A 27167-nucleotide genomic window follows, 5' to 3' on the forward strand; every position below is an offset into this window, starting at 1 on the left:
GTTTGCCCCCTAGTCAATACCTCGCTATTTAAGCAAAAGATTTTTTTAATGCTTTCATAAGAACTACTTATTCTAATTAACGGCCTTTGTGATTAAGAGGTTATTTTTAAAGAATTGGATCAAAATCCTAACTTTAGCACAGACAGGAGGTATTGACTAGGGGGCAAACCCTCTAATATACGTATTAAATATATATGAATATAGAAGTTCATTACGTATGTTAATTCGTAAGTGACGTGTATTTATTACTAATGAAAACATTCGTAAATAAAATTAAACAACTTTCGAGAAAGCCATTTAACCAAATAAAAGTAATATTAATATGCAAATTGTGTTTTAATTATTGATCTGAGGTGAGCCAAAATTAAAACCTGCATTCAAAAATGTTCAAAAATGAAATAAAAAAACAAGTTTTTTTTAACTGAAAGTAAGGAGCGACATTAAAACTTAAAACGAACAGAAATTATTCCGTATATGAAAGGGACTGTCCCCTCCTCAACGTCTCACTCTTTACGCTAAAGTTTGACTCTTTTTCACAACTCTATTTTTTTTAAACAACAAAAAACTTTAGCTTAAACAGCGAGACGTTGAGGAGGGGACAGCCCCTTTCATATACGGAATAATTTCTGTTCGTTATAAGTTTTAATGTCGCTCCTTACTTTCAGTTATTATTTTTTTTTTTTTATTTGTACATACTATAGCCGAGAACCCTATAGCAGGAAATTAATCCTCTTTAGACGACAGTTCAAAACTTTCTTTTTGTTCCAAAAAAAACAGTCATGCTTTTTCATTTGTTTTATTGTTGTTGTCGTTTTCCAAGGGGTAATCGTGGCAAACTAATGATCCTAGAACCTTTAGAAGGGATCTGTTTGATACACATTGAAATTTCTAGAGCCCTTCTTGAGTAGTAAAAAGATTTCGCTACGAAATTGTAGCTCTTTCCGCCCCACTGTGACGTAAAATAACAACTATGACCCAAATAGCGTTCCAAATTCTGGCCATATTTGAACCATTGAATCTTCCTCTGGGCTTAAAATGTCGAAAATAACAGTTTTATACTATTATTTATTAACTTTTGATAAGCCTTCAGATAAAGATTGAAGGAAGTGCGAGTAGAATTCCAACTCGCCACATCGCCCGGGGGCCGCGCAGAGAGAGAGAGAGAAAGTATATATATATATATATATATATATATATATATATATATATATATATATATATATATATATATATATATATATATATATATATATATATATATATATATATATATATATATATATATATATATATATATATATATATATATATATATATATATATCTATATATATATATATATATATATATATATATATATATATATATATATATATATATATATATATATATATATATATATATATATATATATATATATATATATATATATATATATATATATATATATATATATATATATATATATATATATATATATATATATATATATATATATATATATATATATATATATATATATATATATATATATATATATATATATATATATATATATATATATATATATATATATCTATATACACACACACACACACACACACACACACACACACACACACACACACACACACACACACACACACACACACACACACACACACACACACACACACACACACACACACACACACACACACACACACACACACACACACACACACACACACACACACACACACACACACACACACACACACACACACACACACACACACACACACATATATATATATATATATATATATATATATATATATATATATATATATATATATATACATATATATATACTATATATACTATATACTATATATATTTTTTTTTTTTTTTTTTTTTTTTTTTTTTTTCATCACACACACACACACACACACACACACACACACACACACACACACACACACACACACACACACACACACACACACACACACACACACACACACACACACACACACACACACACACACACACACACACACACACACACACACACACACACACACACACACACACACACACACACACACACACACACACACACACACACACACACACACACACACACACACACACACACACACACACACACACATATATATATATATATATATATATATATATATATATATATATATATATATATATATATATATATATATATATATATATATATATATATATATATATATATATATATATATATATATATATATATATATATATATATATATATATATATATATATATATATATATATATATATATATTTGGTTTCCCTGAAAATAATCCCCTAAAAAAGGCCAAAAAATTTTTATGCTGAACGGTTTGAAAAATCATCCAAAATTCCTGGCTCATTGGATCCTAATGTATAAGAAAAATTTTATTAAAAGAGTACAAACCCCTCTCTTAATTGCAACCCAAATTTTGGCTCAACAGACTTGAAACTTGTAAGAATTGTTTCTTGGTCTAAAGGACCACAAAACTTCTGTTTAAAGGAAGAAGGATGTTAAAGAGACAAAAAACAGTTCAAATCCATATTATTCCTTATAAGTTTCAACCTGAAATTTTACCTATAATATTTTTACCTATAATTTTACTTATAAGTTTCAACCCGAGAAATGGGACCCAAAACGGTCCAACGTTTTTTCTCTGTTGGTTTAGAAATCGAAAAGAAAAAATAGTCCTAAATATTGGGCCTTAAAATTGCACAAGAAACTTTTCGTTTCTGATAGGCATGAAACTTATAAGAATTGTTGCTTAGGCTAAGGGGACTGAACATTGTTTTGGGACGCAGAAGGGTATCAAGGGGTCGTAAAATTGGCCGAAAATGTGTTGTCCCTCATTAATTTTGAATTTGCAGCCATGTCCCTGGGTTATGGGGAACCTATAGGAAAAAAAAATCAGTATTATGACGCAGTCCCTCCTAAAAGAAGAAAAAAACTATTTTTCTGATCGATACAAAGCTTATCACCTTCAATTATTTGTCCCAGAAGACACCAATGCCCAAGTAAGAAAATATTCCTCTCCCCTCCCCCCCTAAAAGGGCGGAAGTTTCTCCAAACTGCCTTCAATTTACACTCACTTTTTCAGAGCCAAGAGTACATTCATGCATGAAAAAATTACTCAAGATCCTTAGAAAGAACCAAAATAACTATGATGGAAACTAAAGCTTTTATAGCCTATAGATTAAGATATACTGGGCGATATCACCTTTATGATCAAACGTTATTTTTGACTAGCTTTAGTTAAATGAAAGCTATTGTTATGGTAATTCTGACGTGGTTATGCTAGCTTTTCTGCTATTTTAGCCAATAAATCATATTCTGTTCTATTCTATTCTTTATTTCATCAGTTTCATGTCATGGGGTTGCAAATCAGCAATTCAAGTTTATTATTTTTCTGTCTTTAGTCGTTTATATTTATTAGTCATCTTTAGTAATTTTGCATGGGTTATGGATAATGAATAATATACGATCACCCCTGAGGGGAAAAGTATGTTGTTTTGCTCTTTAAATGTATACAAGTAGGATGTCACTCTTTTTATTTTCTTCTGGCATGAATTCAAATCTTCTTTTCTGTTTTACCATTACATACACCCAAATAACATCTTTCCAATCCAGGGCAGTTAAGAAATGCAGAATTGAACTTATTTGCTCCTTTCTGTGTTTTTTGTAGACGCTAAAATAACACTTCTTCATTCTAGGTTGAAAAATCAGCAATTCCAATTGAATTAAGTAATTCTGGGGTAAATTTAATTCCTTATCCCTGTTTATTATTCAGAGGTTCACGCGCGCTATACTGGCGTATCCTTCATTCGATTGTATTTTTTCTTTGTCTTCTAACAGCAGATTTCGTTGTGAAGTATTTTAGTTTGTAATACTGTGTGTTTTTTATTGTTCCCTACTTCATACCTTTTTCTTTAAGTGTTCAGTCATTTGGCATCTTGTGTAATTTGTCCTGCGTCAGAAATACTAAAAATACTACGAACACTCCTGGGGGGGGGGGGGAATGCCATTTCTTCTCTTGAAATACAAGTCAATCATACATGTTGCAGCCATAAATGGCGTCACGTTAAATATCACATCGTAATATCTATTTCAATTCTTAGTAAAAAAAAAAAAGTAGCTGGTGTGTAGAAATTTACAGTACTCTATTTATTGACGTCGTCTTATGCAGTTTCATAAGTATGAAAAATAAGTTTTGAGGACCATCCGAAAAACAAAAGTTGATAATTGTTATAATTGATGGTTCATTGGAACAAGAAGAATTTTTTTTCCAGTCACCTGACCCATCAAATGTGATAAGGCCAAGGGGACATCCTGAGAAATGTTAATTAACAACTGCTCAGAACAATCAACTTGGACCATAATATGAGAAAAGACCAATCTGAGAAGCTAAAGCAAAGAACATGATGAAACATGAGCATTGAAACATAAAGCATTGAAACATGATGGAAGTAATGAAGATCCCAAATGTAGAACAAAGAAATATGTTTAGAAGACTTGCAAGCAATAAGTAATATAACGAATTACAAAATTAAGTTAAGAACAAAGAAATATGATGTTAGAAGATATTCGACAGTGAGAATCACAACAATTCAAAAAAAAGTGAAAAAATAAGTGGTTAGAAGATGAGTGACAGCAAGAATCACAACGAGTCAACAACAAAACTGAAGAATAAACAAATAATCGGTTAGAAGACATGTGACAGGGCGAATTACAATGATTAATAAATCAAAGTGAAGAATTAGAAAATACTCAGTTGGAAGACCAACAAAATCAAGGAAACCACGCCGTCGCAATGTTTGACAGAAAAAAGCTATGACACAAAATCCAGTAAAAATCTTCACAGATGTTGTTAACTCCATAAGTGTTAATTACAAGTCAATAGAACCCTTTAATGTTGTGTGTATTCACTGCGGAGCCCTCAATTTTACCGAGGAAAGAGTAGCATGAAAAGGTGATTCATTTGGATATTGCTGCTAGCATTAAAGAATTGCATTACATCCTCCACAATTTCAAGTGAGTTGATTTACCTTTGTTAAGGACTTCACTCACTCTCTAAAGAGTTCCAAAAACAAATCCGAAACTTGAACTGAAGTTCTTCTTTAGCTTTATTCAACGTAAGCGATCATCGAAACATCAATCCCGACCATCGTGTGGAGCCCGTTTCTTACCCATTGTTTAATCCAGCCGGAACATTAGATAAACTGTGGATATGCCATACCAAAGCTCTTATGGAAGTTGTCCACATCTAACACGGCTTGAATTTAGCGCGGTATCCTAACACTATTCAAACTGAACCCGCCAAGAACCTCTACCTGCATTTGGGTGAACAATGTTTCCAACAATGTCTTCTCGTTACTTAGATTCGTTTTGAACAGAATTACATCTAATGAATAAAATCTAACCGTAAAATTATTAAAATTAATAAGCTGGTCCAAGACTTCCAAAAATTACTAAGCTGTTCCAACGACTTAGCTACGAAACAGATTGCAGTTGTTGGCGAATTAGTAAAGCTACAATCATCATTCACTGGATCAACACGCCACTATGCTGAACATTTCTATGATGCTTTGGCTATTGTTTGTCGCCTTGGAATTCCAGATTTTTTCATAACTATGACTTTCAATCCCGATTGGCCAGATATATTAGAAGCAGAACCTATTATATCTGACGATAATGAATATACCATAGAGCAGTCCACTGAAGATCGCCTCGATCATGTTGCTCGATTTGCGAAACAGAAACTTGTTGAAATAATAAATTATCCTGATAAAACAGAGATATTTGGAAAGATTGCAGCATATGTTACCGGAGGATTCCCGCATCCATTTCCAGATCTTTTGGATTTCCCAATCATCACAGTATTCCAAGTTTTCCTAAGAAATTGATGAAACTGAAGAGGACCAGTATACACCACTCGATATTCCTGTTGACCTAATTAAGCTTTTTCCTGAATTTTTGAGTGTTCCGTTAACTTTAATATTCAACAAGATTACAATGTCAAGCCAGTATTTGCAAAATTTGAAAAAGGGATTCATAACCCCTATCCCCAAAAAAGGAGTACCATCTGATTTTACTGGTGTGTGACCTATTACGATGACATCGATTCTTAGCAAGATCTATTAAAGTTTCATCAATGGGTGGCTGAAAACTTTTATTCTGCATAAAATTGACCCTCAATAATTCGGTAGTAATCCCAAGAGTTCGACAAGCCATTACTTAGTTAGTTTGCTTGATAAGATTTTAAAGTATCTAGATGAACCGGAATGCTGGGTTAACCTCATCGTGATTGACCTAAAGAAAGTATTTGATTTGATCTGCCATAGAACCCATATCCGCAAGCTATTCACAAATTTTCATGTTGATGCATATCTCGTAGGAATAGTTGCAAATTTTCTTTCAGGTAGAAGTAAAAAAGACTAAGTATAAGTCAGCATATTTTGATCCCCAGCCACTCTACAGTGGAGTTCCTCAGGTAACAATTTTAGGCCCTCTACTTTTTTTGGTTGTGTTAAATGAGGTGGCAAATGATGAGTCGGATCAATTTAAGTTCGTTGATGATCTATCCGTTCAGGAGATATTTGATATGAGCGTTCCAAGTAAGGCAGACAGAATAATGGCGAGTTTATCACGCCAAGGTGAGGAGGGGAAAATCATGGTCAATCATGAAAAATCACTCGTATCACCTTTTTCTTTTCTGAGGGACAGTTCATCCCTTGCTTTAAAGAATTTTTCAGCCATCATGGATACCAAACTCTTGGGAACATATTTCAAACATGCTGACTTCGGACCAGAAGGACCACCTGGAAAGGATCCAATACCGAGCTGTTCTGTTAGTGTCTAAATCTCCCAAAATCCCTTATGGTTCCCTTTTAAAAGAATTTTCACTTACAACTCTTTCAACACACCGTGACGAATTGTGCTTTAAATTTGGTGTCGGTATTTTGGAAAATTTACGGCTTTGGAAAATCCTCCTCTCTGAGTATCTCCCTTCACGCCAAAGGCCCCTGGGGCATGTAGCTCACCGGTACCAAAAATTCAGCCAGTACCAGTACAGCATATGCAGTACACAAGTAGTTTTGTTTCCTCGTCCGTCAATATTTTTAATTTTGCACCCAACTCGCCAATAATTGTATATATTTATTTTTTAATTAATGATTCTTTTTGTTCGTTTGACTCTGTTTGACTTTTTAGTTTGAATCTTTGACATTTGAAATCAATGTATAATTTTGTATGACGATGGGTATGACTGTAATTTTCAAATACTTTATATGTTTGGTGCTCTTTTATGACAAGAGCTGCTGCTGTTCGGCATGACCATGTAAGGCGTTTGAAAATGAAATCGTTTTATATTATTACATGTGAACACAATTGAGTCTCAAAAATCTAGACCGCAGCATTTTTTTTTGCTATTGATCACGATTCCAGGTGATCGAATCCTTAACCCAATCAAAATTAATGATCTAATTTCAGCTGAAGTTCCAAATACCAACGACCCTTTAATAAGAGAATTAGTGTTAAAGTTGATTATTCATAATCCCGTGTGGTTGGTTAAATCCAACTGCCAGTTGTATGATTAATAAAATGTAAAAATTGCATTGCCATTTCAATTTTCAAATTCAATACAATTCAGTTATAGCTCTAGCGCATGATGAGAACGAAAGCTGTCGCTATGACGCCTAATTGAACGAAAGGAACTAAGAAGAATTTTATATGACCTTGTTGTTTATCGAAGAGACTCCAATAATAACCAAGTTACTCGTGACAATCATCATGTCACTACATATAATGGCCTTATGCTGAAAGACTTGAATGTCACATCAACGTTGAATATGTTAGCAGGATAGACTCGACATACGTCCGAGTATTTATAAGTAGTAGGTTAAATATGTCACTGAGTTATATATTTCTGTATATAACTTATATGCCTAGTCAGTGAGTTACACATATTTATAAGCAGTAGGCTAAATATGTCACTCAGTTATATATTTCTGTATATAAATTATATAGGCCTAGTCAGTGATTTACACATATTTTAAGTAGTAGGCTAAATATATCACTCAGTTATATATTTCTGTATTTAACTTATATAGGCCTAGTCAGTGAGTTACACATATTTTAAGTAGTAGGCTAAACATGTCAGTGAGTTATATATTTCTGTATATAACTTATATAGGTCTAGTCATTGAGTTACACATATTTATAAGTAGTAGGTTAAATATGTCACTGAGTTATATATTTCTGTATATAACTTGTATGCCTAGTCATTGATTTACACATATTTATAAGCAGTAGGCTAAATATGTCACTCAGTTATATATTTATGTATATAACTTATATAGGCCTAGTCAGTGAGTTACACATATAAATAAGTAGTAGGCTAAATATGTCACTCAGTTATATATTTCTGTATATAACTTAGATAGGCCTAGTCAGTGAGTTACACATATTTATAATTAGTAGGTTAAATATGTCACTGAGTTATATATTTCTGTATATAACTTATATGCCTAGTCATTGAGTTACACATATTTATAAGCAGTAGGCTAAATATGTCGCTCAGTTATATATTTCTGTATATAACTTATATAGGCCTAGTCAGTGAGTTACACATATTAATAAGTAGTAGGCTAAATATGTCACTCAGTTATATATTTCTGTATATAACTTAGATAGGCCTAGTCAGTGAGTTACACATATTTATAAGTAGTAGGCTAAATTTGTCACTGAGTTATATATTTCTGTATATAACTTATATAGTCCTAGTCAGTGAGTTACACATATTTTAATTAGTAGGCTAAATATGTCACTAAGTTATATATTTCTGTATATAACTTATATGCCTAGTCAGTCAGTTACACATATTTATAAGTAGTAGGCTAAATATGTCACTCAGTTATATATTTCTGTATATAACATATATGGGCCTAGTCTGTGAGTTACACATATTTATAAGTAGTAGGTTTAATGTGTCACTGAGTTATATATTTCTGTATAACTAATATAGGCTTAGTCAGTGAGTTATGTATATTTATAAGTAGTAAGTTAAATATGTCACTGAGTTATTGCCTTTGCAAAACAAGTGATCCGTTTAAATGGCCTCCCCCAGGCCATTCAGCGTGTCCCCAGGTGGTGATAGGGGAACGCTCTACAGATATGTAGGGTACCTCCATAGGAGGCATGGACCAAGGGGGACCTTGTCCCTGGGGGTCCATAATAGAATCTGGGCACCCTTGCCCGGAGTCATAAATACAGGCAGAGGAGGAAGAAGGCCCCTCAAATGTACACTCAAAAGGGTCCACTTGTTTATCCACAAGTTCCATGAGTTGCAAACCTTCTCCCAGCAATGGGTTAAATTGCATGGTGATGCAGAACACCATCGTGGGAGGATCCTCTATAGGAGGACAACTGTGACAGGGCGGAATATCCAAATCTATGGACAACGGCCTCTGTAAAGGGCTGCCTTGACCTTTTCGGGGTACCTGCAAGACTGGGGACCTTGTGGTCAACTCTATTCCCACTTGAGGAATGGCGCCCCTTTAGGAAATTATAGCCTAGTAAACGACTCAGCATTCGCACGGGATTCTGACTAATGGACAATTCTTCTGGGATTGGTATATTTTGATGGGCGTCTTTGGTCTGAAAAACCTCTTCCTAGCTATTTTATCTATTACGGGTTGCCTCCCCGTAGTAGCATAATATTTGTAGGCATGAATATATAATGAGGCGGAGGTAATAGGCTTGAGATTATCTGTGCAGGATTTCGACTTTTGTTGATAGAAGAGCATCGCCAAACGCTGAAAACCATGTTGTGACAAAGATGGTCCCAGGATTTCACAAAGTCTCCATTCATGGAGGTCCCAGGGACTTCTTGCTGTCTGGTTCTAGGCCGGCTTAAGCACTTCGGTGTAGACTTGACAAGATATGTGATCCCCGTCCTGCACTGGTATCTGAGACCATTGCTTTTCCTGAGGCGAAAAAAATTTCAATGATTTAAAGAAAATGAAAATTGGAACTTGGAATGTTAGGACATTAAAAAATGACTATCGTATCGACATTTTGACTGACGAATTCAGACGATTCGAACTGGATTTATTAGGAGTTTCAGAAACTCATATCCCAGGGGTAGGAAGCATGAAATTAGGTGATATAGAATTTGTTTACTCAGGCAGGAAGGATGGGTTACATAGACAGGGAGTAGGGCTCATGATGAATAAGGAAGCTGCTAAGTCTTGTTTAGGCTGGGAAGGTATTAATAATAGAACACTAATTGCTCATTTTATGACTAGAAAGTTCAAGGTATCAGTTATAGTAGTATACGCCCCTGTAGAACCGACTGATGGAGATACTAGTGACTCAGATGAATTCTACTTACAGTTACAGGAGCAAATAGACAAGGTCCCAGGTAGAAATATGATGTTATTGCTGGGAGATTTTAACGCCCAGGTTGGTAGAAATAAGGAAAGATGGTATCCCAGCTTAGGTAAATTTGGTGTAGGAAAAGAAAACAGTAATGGATACAGACTTTTGCAATTTTGTAGGTAATAACAATCTAGTTATAACCAACACGGTATTTGGTCATAAAATGGTTTATAAGTTAACATGACATTCACGTGATGGTAAGACAGCAAACCTTATTTATTATGTTATAGTAAACCGAAGACTGGCAGGATCAATAAAAGATACTAGTGTATATAGGAGTGCTGTTATTGATGTTAAAAGTAAATATCACCATCTATTAGTGTCAAGGTTAATTTAAAGCTGAAATATCGGAAGGGTAATTACCTCCCGGGAAGTTATGATGTTAGTAGACTCCAGGATGAGAATTTGAGAGAAAATTTTCAGGAACAGTTGAATACTAAATTAGAGAGTTTAAAATTTGACAATGTGGAAAATGGATGTAATAATTTTAGAAAAACAATTATTGGAGTTGCTGATGATGTATTAGGGAAGAAAGCTAGAACTGCAGCTAAGAATATTAGTGAAAAAGCTTTAAGTTTAATAGAAAGGAGAAAGGACTTGTACAAGAATTATCTGAGTGATAGATCACATGAAAACAAAAGAAATGTAAAGAAAGTGGAGAAAGCATTGAAATATGAACTAAGGAGGTGTGAAGTGGAGGCCATGGATAAAATTGCCGAGGATTTAGAAGATGCAGCTAGACGGCATAATAGTAAAATATTGTACTGGTCGTTAACAAATTGAGTTAAAGATAGGAATGGGGTGGCAATTAGCGATAAGACAAAAGCTAAAGCGAGATGGGCCGAACATTTTGAGAATTTGCTTAACCGAGATAGAGTTGCAGGAAAAAATATAGAGGAAAATGAAAAAGTTTGTGATACCTTGGATGTGAAGGAAGATTTGTTTTGTGAGGAGGAATTAGAAACAGTACTAAAAGGATTAAAGAATAATAAGGCTCCAGGTGCTGATAGGGTTGTAAATGAGTTTCTTAAATATGGTGGCTCTGAGGTTAGAAATAAGTTATTAGAGATTATGAATATGATTTTTGAAAAAGGGGAAGTACCTAACGATTTTAGGAAAACCTTAATTAAGCCACTTTATAAGAAAGGTGATAAAAGTGAGTGTGGTAATTATCGAGGCATTAGTCTGGTCTCTGTAGGTAGCAAATTGCTTAGTAATATGATACTTTTTAGACTGAGAGATGCCGTAGACAAAGTTTTAAGAGAAGAGCAGTGCGGTTTTAGAAAAGGTAGAGGATGTGTTGACCAAATTTTCACTCTTAGGTTAATAATTGAGAATTGCCTAAGTTTTCAAACACCTTTGGTCCTCAGTTTTATAGATTATGAGCAAGCGTTCGATTCTGTTGATAGAGGAGCTTTAGTAAAGGTTTTATCCTTGTATGGTATACCAGACAAATACATTAAAGTGATTAGTTCTGTTTTCAAGAATAACACTGCGGCGGTTAAGGTAGGAAGTGAGATTCGCAGCTGGTTCTGTGTTGAATCAGGAGTTAAGCAGGTCGGTGTTCTATCCCCCTTAATATGGATTATTTTGATGGACTTTGTTTTAAGGAGCACAGGAAAGGCAATGGGAGACCACGGAATCAAATGGGGAGAAAAAAGTCTCCTGGACTTGGATTATGCTGATGATTTAAGCATTCTAGATGAAAGTGTGAGCAAAGTGAATGAAGTTTTAGAGGTTTTGCGAGTTCAGGGTGCTAGAATAGGTTTGAAAATTAATGTTAGGAAGACCAAGTCACTAAGGCTAGGAATAAGTGAAGATGAAAAGGTGACGTTGGGTAATGAAAAGATTGATCAGGTGGGCAGTTTCACTTACCTTGGTAGTATTATTAGTAAAGATGGTGGGAGCAGTGAAGATGTTAAAAATAGAATAGCCAAGGCTCAGGGTGTTTTTTCACAGTTAAAAAAAGTCTGGAAGAATAGGAAGATAAGTCTGCAAACCAAGATTAGAATATTAGAAGCTACGATGATGATAGTGGTCAAATATGGCTCTGAAGCATGGACGCTCCGAAAATCGGATGAAGATTTGCTATATGTTTTCCAGAGAAAGTTATTTAGGATTGTTCTGGGTACCCGGCTGACTGACAGTATTTCAAACAATAGGCTATAAGACAAATGTGTTTCAATACAGCTTTCTAGGTCTATAATGAAAGACAGGTTGAGGTGGTTAGGGCATGTTGTTCGGATGAAGGATGACAGATTGCCGAAGATTGTTCTTTTCGGCCAACCATCTAGGGCTAAACGGAAAGCAGGTCGTCCCCGTCTGGGTTGGGAGGACGTCATAAAGAAATATTTAAAGGAAATGGGAACTTCGTGGGCGGGTGTAAAAAGAGAGGCTTTGAATAGATTGGAGTGGAGGAGGAGCGTGCGTAGCTGTGTTGGCCTCAGGCGACTTGGTGCTGCGGTGAGTTGTTAGTAGTAGTAGTAGTAGTAGTAGATTCCGTTTCACTAAGGGTTGCCAAAAATCAACAATTTTGGTTTACAATGAAGCAGACACCTATGTAGGACGCTGCCTTACATCAAATGAAGCATGTTGGCGTCTACTTTGTCACAATCTACAAAGACAGGGTCATGTCATTCAAGGTTTGAATGTCCTTTTACCTGGAAAATAACGAATGCAAGACATCAGCTAAGTGCAAGAAGATTTGGTAGATATTAAACAACCAGGCTAAATGTTGGAAGCATATTTTCGACCAAACCAAGTGTTGAAACAAAAGAAAATATATATTTGCTACTACTACTAGTACTACTACTAACAACTCACCGCAGCACGAAGCCACCTGAGGCCAACACAGCTACACACGCTTTTCCTCCACCCCAATCTAGTCAGCTGGGTACCCAGAACAATCCTTAAGCAATTTCTCTGGAAAACATTTAGCAAATATTCATCCGCTTTTCAGAGCGTCCATGCTTCAGAGCCATATCGGTCCACTGTGATCACTGTAGCTTCTAGTATTCTAATCTTGGTTTGAAGACTTATCTTCCAATTCTTCCAAACATTTTTTTAACTGTGAAAAAACACCCTGAGCCTTGGCTTTTCTACTTTTAATATCTTCACTGCTCTCAACATCATTAATAATAATACTACCAAGGTAAGTCAAGCTGCCCACCTGATCAATCTTTTCATTACACAACGTCACTTTTTCATCTTCACTTACTCCTAGCCTTAGTGACTTAGTCTTCTTAACATTAATTTTCAAACCTACTCTAGCACCCTGTACTCGCAACCTCTGAAAATTCATTTTTACTCACAGTTTCATCTAGGATGCTTATATCATCAGCATAATCTAAGCCCAGGTGACTTTTTCCTCCCCATTTGATTCCGTGGTCTCCCATTGCCTTTCCTGTGCAGTCCATCAAAATAATCCATATAAAGGGGGATAGAACACAAACCTGCTTAACTCCTGATTTAATACAAAACCAGCTGCTAACCTCATTTCCTACTTTAACCGCAGCAGTGTTATTCCCATACATAGCACTAATCACTTTAAATTATTTTGTCTGGTATACCATACAAGTATAAAAACCTTTACTAAAGCTCTTCTATCAACAGAATCGAACGCTTGCTAATAATCTATAAAACTGAGGACCAAAGGTGTTTGAAAACGAAGGTACTTCTTAATTATTAGCCTAAGAGGAAAATTTGGTCGACACATCCTCTACCTTTTCTAAAACTGCACTGTTCTTCTCTTAAAACTTTGGCAACGGCATCTCTCAGTCTAAAAAGTATCATATTACTAAGTAATTTACTACCTACAGAGACCAGATTCCTCGATAATTAACACACTCACTGTTATCACCTTTCTTATAAAGTGGCTTAATTAAGGTTTTCCTAAAATCGTTAGGTACTTCCCCTTTTTCAAAAATCATATTCATAATCTTGACTAGCTTATTTCTAACCTCAGAGCCACCATATTTAAGAAATTCATTTACCACCCTATCAGCGCCTGGAGCCTTATTATTTTTTCATCCTTTTAGTACTGTCGTTAATTCCCCCTCACAAAAAAAATCTTCCTTCACATCTAAGGTATCACAATTTTTTTCATTTTCCTCTATATTTTTTCCTGCAACTCTATATCGGTTAAGCAAATTCTCAAAATGTCCGACCCATCTCTCTTTAGTTGTTTCCTTATCGCTAATTGCGGCCCCATTTCTATCTTTAACTTGGCCGATTCTGGATTGACTACTCCCTCTCAAATTATTAACATGACAGTCCAATATTTCACTATTATGCCGTCTAGCTTCATCTTCCAGATCCTCGGTAATTTTATCCATGACCTCTACTTCACACCTCCTTAGTTCATATTTTAATGCTTTCTCCACTTTCGTTACATTCCTTTTCTATCACTCAGATAATTCTTGTACAAGTCCTTTCTCTTTTCTATTAAACAAAAACTTCAAAAGGAATGGGAAAACGAATACATTGGGGCCACAATTTGTCGATTACGTTTCATATGTAAAATTTATAGCTTAAATTATGTAGCTGCTTCAGTGCTTTCATTAAATTATGAGTTTTTCCATTTGCAATTAATTCTCTATCATGTGAAATATGAAACAAATGTTGAGTTTATCCTTACTGTGAATCACCTTCGTTATGTAACATTAAAACAAGCGTGCCTTGCTTATGGAATCGCATTCGACGAAAAACAGCGGATAGATGTCCTAGAAGAATCGGTATTGTCCAAGATATCTTATGTAATCCGAAAACTCTTCGATCAGATTCTCGTTTTAGGAATTCCCGCAGACCCAACAGATTACTGAGAAAGATTCAAAAATAAGTTGGCAGAAGCTTTTTATTCGACAAGCACGAAAAAAAGTATATCTGAAGATACAGCAATCAAACGTGCTTATCGTATTATCGCATCCCAGTAGAATACGATAGTAATAGAAGGTCGAATGTCTGTTTTTGGATAGAAAGATGTGGTATTGAACACCTTGAGACATACGAAAATGACCAAAACATGGTGATTTTAAATTCTAATGAGTCAGCTGCCACTGGAGAAAGTACCTTTCAGCTTCCGTAAAAAACAGGTTGAAATTCTTGACAATATTTTACAGGCTGCCAATGATCTTAACTATGCTAGAATCAAGATTTTCTGTTCATAGTTGGACCAGGTGGTGCCGGTAAAACATTTGTCTATAAAAGTTTGTATGACATTGTGTGTGGCGAATATTGCAAAGTAAAATGTATGACGGCTACTGGAAACACATCAGCCCTATTGCTTTTTGAAGAAACAACGCACAAGACATTTGGCAGGAAAGTTTGGCTTTCTTTATATTTAAATTTCAGAACAAGACCTGATTCAAACAAACCTTTAGAATAAGTTCTAGTGGAACTTTTCTTAGTTGACGAAGCACCGATGTTACCCAAGTATGGTTCATAAAATGTGGATCAGCTATTGCGGTCCATTACAAATCCAAATTTGCCGTTTGGAGAAAAAAAAAATATACTTGGTGGAGGGGATTTCCGCCAGTGCTTACCTCTTCAACTCCCAAGTGACCACAGTGAAATACTTAGCTTTTCAATAAGATAAAAATTCATTTCTTAATGTATTTCAAATTTTTTTCAAAAAAAAATATGCGCATGGATCATGAACAGGTAGCATCCGCAAAAATACTTCCTGGACCTGGGAAATGAAATATTCCCAAAAATGACTTCATTGAAAACAAATTACCGGAAGAAATGATTTCAAGTGACAATTTTATTGAGGAAGTACTTAGATATCGGCTGGCAAATAGAAATTTTGATGTGAGAAAGGAATGCTTTATTCTATCTTCACTCAACAAAGAACCTAGTAAAATAAATGCAAAAATTGTCGATCGCTCCCAGGAGAATACAAGTCTTGCAAAAGCTACGATTCTGTAAAGGATAAACAGGACAAAAAAATATAATTCACCACAGAACACCTCAATTTACTTAAGACTGTGGAGTCGCCACCCCATGACTTTAAAATGAAGAAAACAAAATAGTTATGCTTATGCGTAGCTTGGATATTTCAAAATGATGTAGAATGGAACCTTCCTTGTTTTTAATGAATTATGTAACAGCATAATTAAGGTAAATACAATTACTGGGGAACAATCGGGAAAAGATGTTCACATTCTTCTAGTTGAGCTTGACTCTAGTAAGGGTCCATTTGGATTTACACTTCAGTGACATCAACATCCACTTCGACCAGCGTTTGTGATGATAGAACATAAATTGCTAGGGCAAACATTTGAATTTTGTGTCAACCTCCATACACCTCTTTTTAATCACGTGTTTTTTTTTTCCCGTGTTAAACGACAGCTTAGCATTGCTACCACCTGAAAATGGACACGATCATACCAACGAAATTAAAACATTAAATACTGCCAACGAAAATTCTTTTCTTTAGAATTATATGTTTTCTTATTAACTGAGTGAGCCATAAATGTTTATATATGGGATTGTTTTCCTTGAAATCGGCTGAATAGTTTTTTTTTCTGAAAACATGCATGTTGAAATTCCTGGTCTCAAAAATAATCTAGATAGGTCAGAATTTTAAGGAAAAATTTTCAATTTTCCAAGGCTAACCATATCAAAGCTATGATTTCGCTATGATATCAAGAGAATATCACATTATCTGCGGTTAGAAGACAAGCAACAGCGACAATCAAATATATATAAGCCTACCAGGTGCCAAGTACCAGAGCCCTGAAGGAGCCTCAGTACTGTTAAAAAAATACACCGTTGCTCATTTAAAGAGAGTAGAGTAGATATACGCTGGCCAAAGAAAATCTTAGAATAGAAATTGTTTGAAAAAACTGGATGGACTGACACCTTAAAATGAACCAAACATTTTTTTTTGTCTGATCATGAAATCTTAAGGTTTATTTCACAAGGCAAAAGGATTAGTTCTTGGATAATTGGTCTGCTAGACAATGAGAACCACACATTTTGTAAAAATTTCTGGCTGTATCAATTTGTAGCGCAAAAATTTTATTTTTCTGTTCTTACCAATCTGATTTAAAGTTTTAGAGCATGTAAACAGGGCTATAAGATTTTCGTCACGACGAAACCTTTCCGGAAACAAATCCGGCTATATTGATTTTTGACGCCCGTTTTATCAAGACAACAAAACATTAATAACCTAATATGAAAATGGTTAGAACAAAATAGAACATGATTGGACACTTTTATTAAAATAGTTTATTAAGATATTAGTGTATTCAAGGGTATCTACGAGATAATATTTAGGATAGCCCCATTGAAGACACAAAATTATAAATACTTTCAGTCCATAAGGATAGAAATCACCTGTCCATTCTCCCAATTTTGAAAAAAAAATATTAAAGGATTATCGCACAAAGCTGTGACCAATCGAACATTGTGACTGAATAAGCACGTCTTTTCGTGGAAAATTCCTTTAATTTATACATGGCCTCGCTGTATTAGGCGACTGCATTTGTATTTCTTTTCTTTGTGACGTAAGGCAAAATGCCTGCTTGTTTCCTCGTATCCCTAGCCATTCTAGTAATTCACTCGGACGCTTAGAAAAAAAATGCTTGGTGGCTTGAGGTGAAGGCACAAGAGAAGCAAGGCTAAGTATATTAAATAGTAAATCCGAGGTGTTAAGTTTGGTTTGTCTGGAAAATGCAAAAATATTTGGTTAAACCTAATTCATCAGAAAGGAGGCATAATCCTCGTTACATTTCACTGGATATTAAATTTCCGACGTTGCTAAGCACTAGCAGTTCTTCGGAAGAGAAGAAATTGCGCTCAAATATAGCCTACTTTTATACTATCTTTACTTCTTCTTAAAAACAAAAGTGCCGTCTTAAGAATTTTTCCAAAGAGAAGGACTAAGAGCCAAAAATGTTTAATGAGAACCAACAAGCATGTTTTAAACTGGTATGAAGAACAGTTTTTCTTTCTACATGAAATCTAAAAATTTCGAATTTCCTTTACAGGGGAAGGGGTGAATTAATTATCCGAAAATGAACCCCTCTATACAAAAGATTAGACGACTTTTCAGTTTTAGTTATAAGCAAGAATTATAAATACCAAAGTATTATTCAAAATAAACATGAAAACTAAAATAGTCTAATTTATTGTATTCCCGATTTGCGTATCAACCGGTAATATTAATCATCAGTGTCTCTAATTAGATCCTTGCCTCTAAATGACCATAAGACTTTCTTGTTTTAGACAGTTCTTAAGGAGACACCGACGTGAATCTTTCAGAGGGAAAGAACAATTTCCAATTCCTGCTAGTCAATCAAGACGGAGACTCCCTCGAGCGCCAAGAAGTGAAACACCTGAATCCCTTCCGGATATTTTAATCGGCGTTCGTCAAAATAGCTGGGAAAGTGGGATCAGCTTAATAGGTTTGTGATACACTGTTTGGTGTTCTTACTTTTTCATGGATTATATATAGATCATGTAAATGTACTAAGAATATTTTGAAACGGCTTCATATTTTGAATTATGAAAATCCTTCGATCTTCATTCATGGCGTCTATGGGTGAGCTATTCATAATCGTCTTGAGATTTTTTTTTTTTTTTTTCGGTTAAATTTAAAATGGTGGACTCAAAGCATTGAATGGATAGCTAAAACTAAAAAGAATGCATGTTCTGAATTCGTATCATTTCCAAAAATTATAATTTCGCATACTCCTTTCTAATTGGAACTAAAGGATAGGTGCTACAAGATCAGTCTGTATGAGTCATACATAACATAAAGCATTTCTAAAAGTAAAGTTTAAAGATGAAGAAGTCTCCGCAACATTGCATGCTCTCTTTCTATTATTGTATAACCGAAAAAGCGGTTTTTCAGAGACAATTAAAGAGCCATATTATTGCTTAAGACGAGCAGAAATAAGGTTTACAATAATTCAAACCGAAAACAATCAGAAATTTCTAGCAAAGAATAAATGAAATCCAGAACGAACAGAAATTAAAAAGAATAAGTACATCAAATATATAAATGATAGATACTGATATACATCAACAAATAAATCCTAAATAAAGCAAAATGATAAAATAAAATGGATGCTTGTTTCAAACTTAAAACGAAGAGAAATTACTATAAATAGGGTTTGGCTACTGCCCATCCTCTCCGTACGTGAACCTCTCAAAGGCTGTTGTGTTGCTTGCTTTTTATTGAAAATGATACGCATTTTGAACAAAGAGGTTTGATTTTTCTAAACATCAACGGAATTTAAAAATAAAAGGATATCAAGGAACGTAAAAGGACATTAAGATGAAATTTACAGGGAATACTTAAGTGGAAGGGGGAGTCAGAATCAATCAAAAGTAACCATCTGCATCTAAGTTGTCAAGAACATATCTTTTACCCACCCCGCCAACTATATCCTCACGGCAAAGTCAGAACTAAAAGAGTCAGATTTAAAGAGAGCTGGGTGTTGCCTCTGATATATACGTTTTTTTACTAAGTTAAAGCTATCGCGGAAACCAGGATTAATGCTCTTACTTCATATTTATTCATGCATTACCTTTTGAAGATTTTCCCAGGAGGATTCTTTCGAGCATATTATCTAGAAATTGCATTAGAATCAAAACATTAGTTCAAGTAAACCTTGATGTCAAACTAAACGACATTTATACAATAATTATGCAGGATTCAGCCAGAGCTAATTCTCAGACCACTCTCTACAAATTAATAGTTTAAACTAGAATCTGATACTTTATTTATTAATTATAAAAAAACTTACGAAAAAAGAAGTTTTTTAAAGGAAGTAAAGGTTATATTAAACTTAAGATCAGCAGAAATAAAAACCAACAATAATTTCAACTGAACATGACGATAAATTAATACTAAACAATGATTGAGACCCAAAACGAACAGAAATCAAATACTCAATTATAGCAAACAAACATAGAAAAGATACTTATGAAAACAAATATTTCATACAAATATTATGTTACAAATATTTTATTTTGCACCTAGTACAACATAGAAATAAAAAGTAATAATAGTGAAATAAAATATTGAACTGATGAGCTTTCGGCAATTATTATTTTTATATATCCAATATTAAGTTAAATTTTATTAGTTCTTTTCAAGACGGTTCGAGACAAATATAGTTTTCACCTAAAAACATCCGTTGAAAATGAAAACGAAATCTTTGCTGAAAATGAATTATACTATATTCTATTTTCTTTTCTACTTTTTTCAACATTGAAAATATAGTGAAAATTACAGTGAAATAAAATCTTGAACTGATGAGTTTTCGGCAATTGATATCGTTATATGTCAAATATTCACTTTAATTTTATTAGCTCTTTCCAAAACAATTCAGGACCCATACTTTCGAATCTCTTGGAATGTGGGCCTTGCACAAGTGAGCTGTGGCAGTAAGGCAGCTCTTGTTTTTTGCTTTCCAAACATTAGTTATTGTATGAAGAAAATCCAACTTTTTAAACTCGTCAAGCACACTTTGCATTACATTTTTAAATACGGAATCTTTTCTCAGTCTGAGCATGTTCTGTTTCATAACTGTTACATATGGTGCCAAACATGCTACCAAATTCCTGAAAGGTTTTTCCTCAATCAGTGGCCTTTATCTTTAATTAATTAAAAAAAAATCTACAAAATAAGTTTTTCAAAGAAAAGTAAAGAATTCCATTAAACAAAAAAATTGCAAAAATAAAATCAAATAATCTACCAAGCGTGAAACTACCACAAATCATCATCGATAAATAAATTATACCCAAAAACGAACAGTAATTACAATAAATAACCGAGTCAAACTCAAAACGAGCAAAAATTAACATAAGTAGGGCGCAAAACCCCTATTCTTTCCCAAGGCCAGATCAAAATCTGCACTTTACTGAAAAAAATACAAATGAATTTTCATTTTCAGTTTAATATACATATTCTGATATTTAGTAATCAGAATATTAATATTATTTGATTTATTAAAGTTATAAAATTAAAAACACTTATTTTTTTCAGTAAAGTGCAAATTTTTGTTCTGGCCTTGGGAAGGCATAGGGGTTTTGCGCCCAACTTATGTTAATTTCTGTTCGTTTTGAGTTTGAATCGGTCATTAATCTTAATTTCTGTTCGTTTTGGGTTTCATTTATTTATCGATGCTGATTTGGGGTAGTTTCAGGCTTGGAAGATTATTTGATTTTATTTTTGCTCTTTTTTTGTTTAATGGAGTTTGAAATTGAAAACTTGATACCATTCGCAAAAAAATATGTTTACTTTCTTTCATAGCTTGGATACACTTATGCTATTTTGATTTGGTTAAATTTTAAGAGCAGAACTAGCCCCAAAAGTATGAATGTAATACCCTCAGTCGTTCTTGGGATACTGCTGAGATGTCTTATTGGAAATTAAAATTATCACAGTGTATTTTGATTTAATCTCAAGGCAACAGCCTTGAGATTTAGTGTTTAAACATAATGAGCAAATGAAAGGGTGGGAGTGGAGGGGGGACTAGTTGCCCTCCAATCACTTTCGACTGTTAAAAAGGGCTTCAGCCCTTTCTATTTTCAATCAAATGAGATTTCTTCGAAGTTCCCACGACAACTCCTTCGATACGAAGTGCCTTGGTCTAAACAACAACAGCAACAAAAATAGAATATTATACCCTCATCGATCTTTACTATAAAAATGTCAAGCCTTCCAATCCCTTTTGACTATTAAAAAGGGCACTAGGCCTTGGATTTCCAATCGAATGAGCACTTTTGGAAACTACAACGCGTTCTATAAACACCTTGTATGCCCCCAGGGCATAAATTACAACCCTTACCCTAAGATCCAGAACTTTCTACTACGTTGAACAAAATGACTATCTGAAAATTTTGATTGGATGTCTTTGGAGGAAAGGTGGGCGTGAGAGGGAGGTTAGTTACGCTCCAATCACTTTAAACTATTACAAAGGGCACTAGCCCTCTCAGTTTCGAATTGAAGTTTTACGGCAACTCTATCTATAACATCTTTTATGCCCCCAGGGCATAAACTACAAATTTTGCAGTTGAGGCTCTCAGGGGTTTGTCATCCTTAAATACATAATTTCCAGATCTTTCAACTATGTTGAACAAAATGGCTATCTCTAAACTTTGACTGAATGTTTTTGGGGAAATGTTGGTCGTATGAGGGGGGTTAATTACTCTTCGCTCGTTCTTGACTATTTAGAAGAACAGTTTGAATTTCCAATCAAATGAGCCCTTTTTGAAATTTCTATACAAGCTTTCGATATAAACTTTAATGGCATAACTTAGAACCCTTAAACTGAGGACTCTGAGGGGGTTATAATCCAAAAATACCTAATTTCAAGAATATTCCAGGATGTTGCAGAAAATAGATATTTAAAAATTTAGAGTGTATGGGTTTTGAAAAATGACGGGCGGGAGTGGGTTGTTAGTCACTATCCAATCGCTTTCACCCATTAAAAATGGCACTAGCCCTTTCAATTTCCGATTGAATGAGCCCTTTTGAAGTTTTTACAACAACGCTTTCAATAAAACCTTTATATACCCCCAGGGCATAACTTACGACCCTTGCCATGAGAGCTGTGAGGGGTTGTCATCCTTAAAGACCTAATTTCCAAAACTTTCAACTACGTTGAATAAAATGGTGATCTAAACATTTTGATTGGATGTGTTTGGGGAAAAAGTAGGCGTGAGAGGGGGGGGGGGTTAGTTGCCCTAAAATCACTTACGACTATTAAAAAGGGTACTAGCCCTTTGAATTTCAAATCGAATGAGCCCTTTTTCAAGTTTCTACGACAAAGATTTCAATAAAATTTATATGCCCCCAGGGCATAACTTATAATCCTTGCACTGAGGGTTGTGGGGGAGTGTCTTGGGAAAAGGTGGGCGTGTGAGGGGGGTCAGTGGCCCTCAAATCACTTTCGACTATTAAAAAGGGTACTAGCCCTTTGAATTTCAAATCGAATGAGCCCTTTTTCAAGTTTCTACGACAAAGATTTTAGTAAAAACCTTATCTCTATGTTTATCTATGTGTATTATCTCTATGTGTGTCGTCTCTGTGTGTGTGTAGTCTCTGTGTGTATCTCCTCCCCCTGTGCGTGTCGTATCTATGTGTGTGTCGTCTTTATTTGTGTGTCTTGTTTGTGTGTGTGTTGTCTCTGTGTGAGTGACGTCTCTAAGTGTTTGACGTCTCTCTGTGTGTTTATTGTCTCTGTGTGTGTGTAGTCTTTATGTGTTTTTCATCTCTGTGTGTGTGTCGTCTGTGTGTGTGTGTCGTCTCCCTGTGTCTGTCGTCTCCGTGTGTTTGTCTTCTGTGTGTGTGTCGTCTCTGTGTGTTTGTCGTCTCTGTGTTTGTGTCGTCTCTGTGTGTGTGTCGTCTCTGTGTGTGTGTCGTCTCTGGTTTATGTTAGGTTAGTTTAGTGGGGTTAGTTGCCCTCGAATCACTTTCGACTATTAAAAAGGGCACTAGCCCTTTAATTTCAAATCGAATGAGCCCTTTTTCAAGTATATACGACAAAGATTTCAACCTTCTATGTCACCAGGGCATAACTTATAATCCTTGCCCTGAGGGTTTTGGGGGAGTGTCCTCCTCAAAAATATGTTTTCTATCTGAAAATCAACTACGCTGAACAAAATAGCTATCTCAAAATTGTTATGGGATGTGTTAGTAGAAATGACCCTATAACTCCCACGCCCACACCATATTTGGGCATAGAAGGCTATCTTATAGTCCCACGAGAACACCAAATATGGGCATAGAGTCATTAGGGAGAACAAGTGGTTAATCAAAGCGATTGGGAATTTGGAACACCTGTGCTGTCAGTCATTAATCAAATTGTTTCCGGGCAAAGTTTAGTAATGTCTGACAGGTACTGCTCCATGAATAGATCCAAGTCATTAATGTCTTTGCCTCGGAAACAATTCTACTGGTCGAACTCCAAAAGATATTAATAACCAAACGCCATGGAAACAATTCTCCAAGAAACATCTTAGCGATGAATAGATTTAGCGCGGGAATCAGGTTTCTTAGTAATTTGAAATGTGACAGCGCAGACATGCCAAAAACAAAAGGAACACCCTGAAATTACGTTTAGGGGTTATTTGGGCGAAACCGTTTTAGACATTTTAGGGAATTATTTCGGCGAAGCAGTTAGATACATTTTAAAAGATGATTTTAAAAGATGATTTTAGAAGAGGATTTGAGGGTGAAACTCTGTGGTCGTTATAATACACAAGTTGTATTTGAACAGTGTCGTGATGTCCCCTACCCCCACCCCAAAGGGCCCCTATCCCCCTAATGCCCCCTGAGCCCCCAAATAGCCCCGGGACCCAAAGCCCCCCCCCTCCCCCATTTTTTTAAAATAACTTTTGAATTTTTTTAACATGGTATTTTTAAAACTTTTTTACGTATCTTAAAATGACATGAAATATTCTTGTTGCTCTACCAATCACACTCTATGCTTGCTCATAGACATGACGCGGCTTTCCCACTGGTACTCTATGGCAGGTTATCGACACTACCTAGTTTATTGCATGCATTAAATCAGTATTTTTTGCACAGTGGAAGAATAAACACACAATTCATATCTGTAAAAAAGTGAAGATGAATTATTCGACGAAAGTATGTGCACATGATAAAATCATCGTCGTGTTGAATGCTGACAAGGAGAAATACCTGAACTATGAAACGAGTACAAGTGGTAGCACTATTGGAAATGTATGCATACGTTGTCATGACAGCGAGGAGTTAAATTTCTTTGGAGTACCAAAAAATTTCAATCGTGTAAACGGTGGATATGCAAGAGTAACATTACCAGAGAAATTAGTGTTCAAAGAGAATGCAAACTTAAAAATAATTGTCGATGATCGGGGACAACTCCTTGCTACTGTTGCTGGTAACACAATACCTGTTGATACATCTGTACTTGATGATACATCCTATCATCATCTTTCCGGTATTAGCATTTTAAAGAGATCAAGAAGAAGACAAGCATACTCCTGCACTAATGTCATTAATCATATCTTGTCAATGTGCCAAAACTGCTATCTATGTAAAAATAATGTGACAATAGACAGTGAAATTGCAGGCAGAATAAAAAGGACATTAGCAGACAATATCATCAATGAATATAAAGATGAATTGACGGAAAGTGAAGCGCAAGTGTACTAATAATATATACTAATGTATTTAACATATTTTTATATTAATATTCTATATTTCGTTATTTCATTAAAAATATTTTACGTATTACTTTGATAAGTGTTCATAATTTTTAGGTTATGCTAGAACGTCAAACGTTCAGAATATCTATTAAAAACGTCAGAGATGTAAGAAAAAGAATTTTAAAAATAAAGATACTGCTAGCAGGCTCAATTTTTCATAAAAGATAGAAAAGTTCAAGTTCTCTTCTGAATTTTACCAAAGAACACAATTCAATTCTAATTTCACCAGAGAAAATAAAAAGCTTCCACTTCAGTTTCAAGTTTACCAAGACATAAGAAATTTAAAGTTCAGTTCTAAATTTTTCCATAGAAGATAGGAAAAGTTATACTATGGTTGTGATTATTTTCCATGAAGATAAAAAGTTTCACTTTAATTCTAAATTTTTGTAAATTCAATTCCGACCTTTCTCAAAGAGTCAGATTTAAAGTTCTGTTCCAAATATTTTCCCAGAAGAAGAAAAGTTCAACTTCGATTCTGAATTTTCTCAATGAAAATGAAATAAGTTATTGATCAATTCTATTTTCCCAAAATAATATAAAAATTTTCCCTCTTCATTTCAGATTTTTTTCAAAGAGAAGAAAAAATTTTAAATACTGTTCCAAAATTGTCATAGAAGATAGAAAAGTTCAAGTTCTCTTCTGAATTTTACCAAAGAACACAATTCAATTCTAATTTCTCCAGAGAAAATAAAAAGCTTCCTCATCAGTTTTAAGTTCACCAAGACATAAAAATTTAAAGTTCAGTTCTAAATTTTTCCATAGAAGATATGAAAAGTTATACTATGATTGTGATTATTTTCTATGAAGATAAAAAGTTTCACTTTAATTCTAAATTTTCTTAAATTCAGTTCCGACTTTTCTCAAAGAGATTAAAAATTTTTAAGTTCTCTTCCAAATATTTTCCCGGGAGAAGAAAAGTCCCAAGTAATAAAAAATTTAAAGTTCACTTCTAAATTTTTCCATAGAAGATAGGAAAAGTTATACTATGATTGTGATTATTTTCCATGAAGATAAAAAGTTTTACTTTAATTTTAAATTTTCTTAAATTCAATTCCGACCTTTCTCAAACAGATGAAAAAATTTAAAGTTCTGTTCCAAATATTTTCCTGGAAGAAGAAAAGTTCAACTTCAATTCTGAATTTTCTCAATGAAAATGAAATAAGTTATGGATCAATTCTATTTTCCTAAAATAATATAAAATTTTCCACTTCAGTTCAGATTTTTCTCAAAGAGATGAAAAAATTTTAAATAATGTTCCAAATTGTTCATGGAAGATAGAAAAGTTCAAGTTCTTTTCTGAATTTTACCAAAGAACCCAATTCAATTCTAATTTCTCCAGAGAAAATAAAAAGCTTCCACGTAAGTTTTAAGTTCACCAAGACATAAAAATTTAAAGTTCAGTTCCAAATTTTTCCATAGAAGATAGGAAAAGTTATACTATGATTGTGATTATTTTCCATGAAGATAA

General features: G+C 34.3%; 1 protein-coding gene across 1 annotated transcript in view; it reads left to right on the forward strand.

The window, feature by feature from the left end:
- LOC148944366 (uncharacterized) overlaps nt 1-27167 on the forward strand; it is a 469003-nt gene that overhangs the window by 346544 nt on the left and 95292 nt on the right. The window contains exon 16 of the mRNA XM_089099911.1: nt 18719-18897. Within this exon, the coding sequence (XP_088956037.1) occupies nt 18719-18897 (179 nt within the window). The remainder of the gene's footprint in view (nt 1-18718; nt 18898-27167) is intronic.

The sequence above is a fragment of the Artemia sp. Qi Xiang Cuo genome, chromosome 14 (genome assembly GCF_049724085.1).
Source record: "Artemia sp. Qi Xiang Cuo chromosome 14, ASM4972408v1, whole genome shotgun sequence".
NCBI classification, from domain to species: domain Eukaryota; kingdom Metazoa; phylum Arthropoda; class Branchiopoda; order Anostraca; family Artemiidae; genus Artemia; species Artemia sp. Qi Xiang Cuo.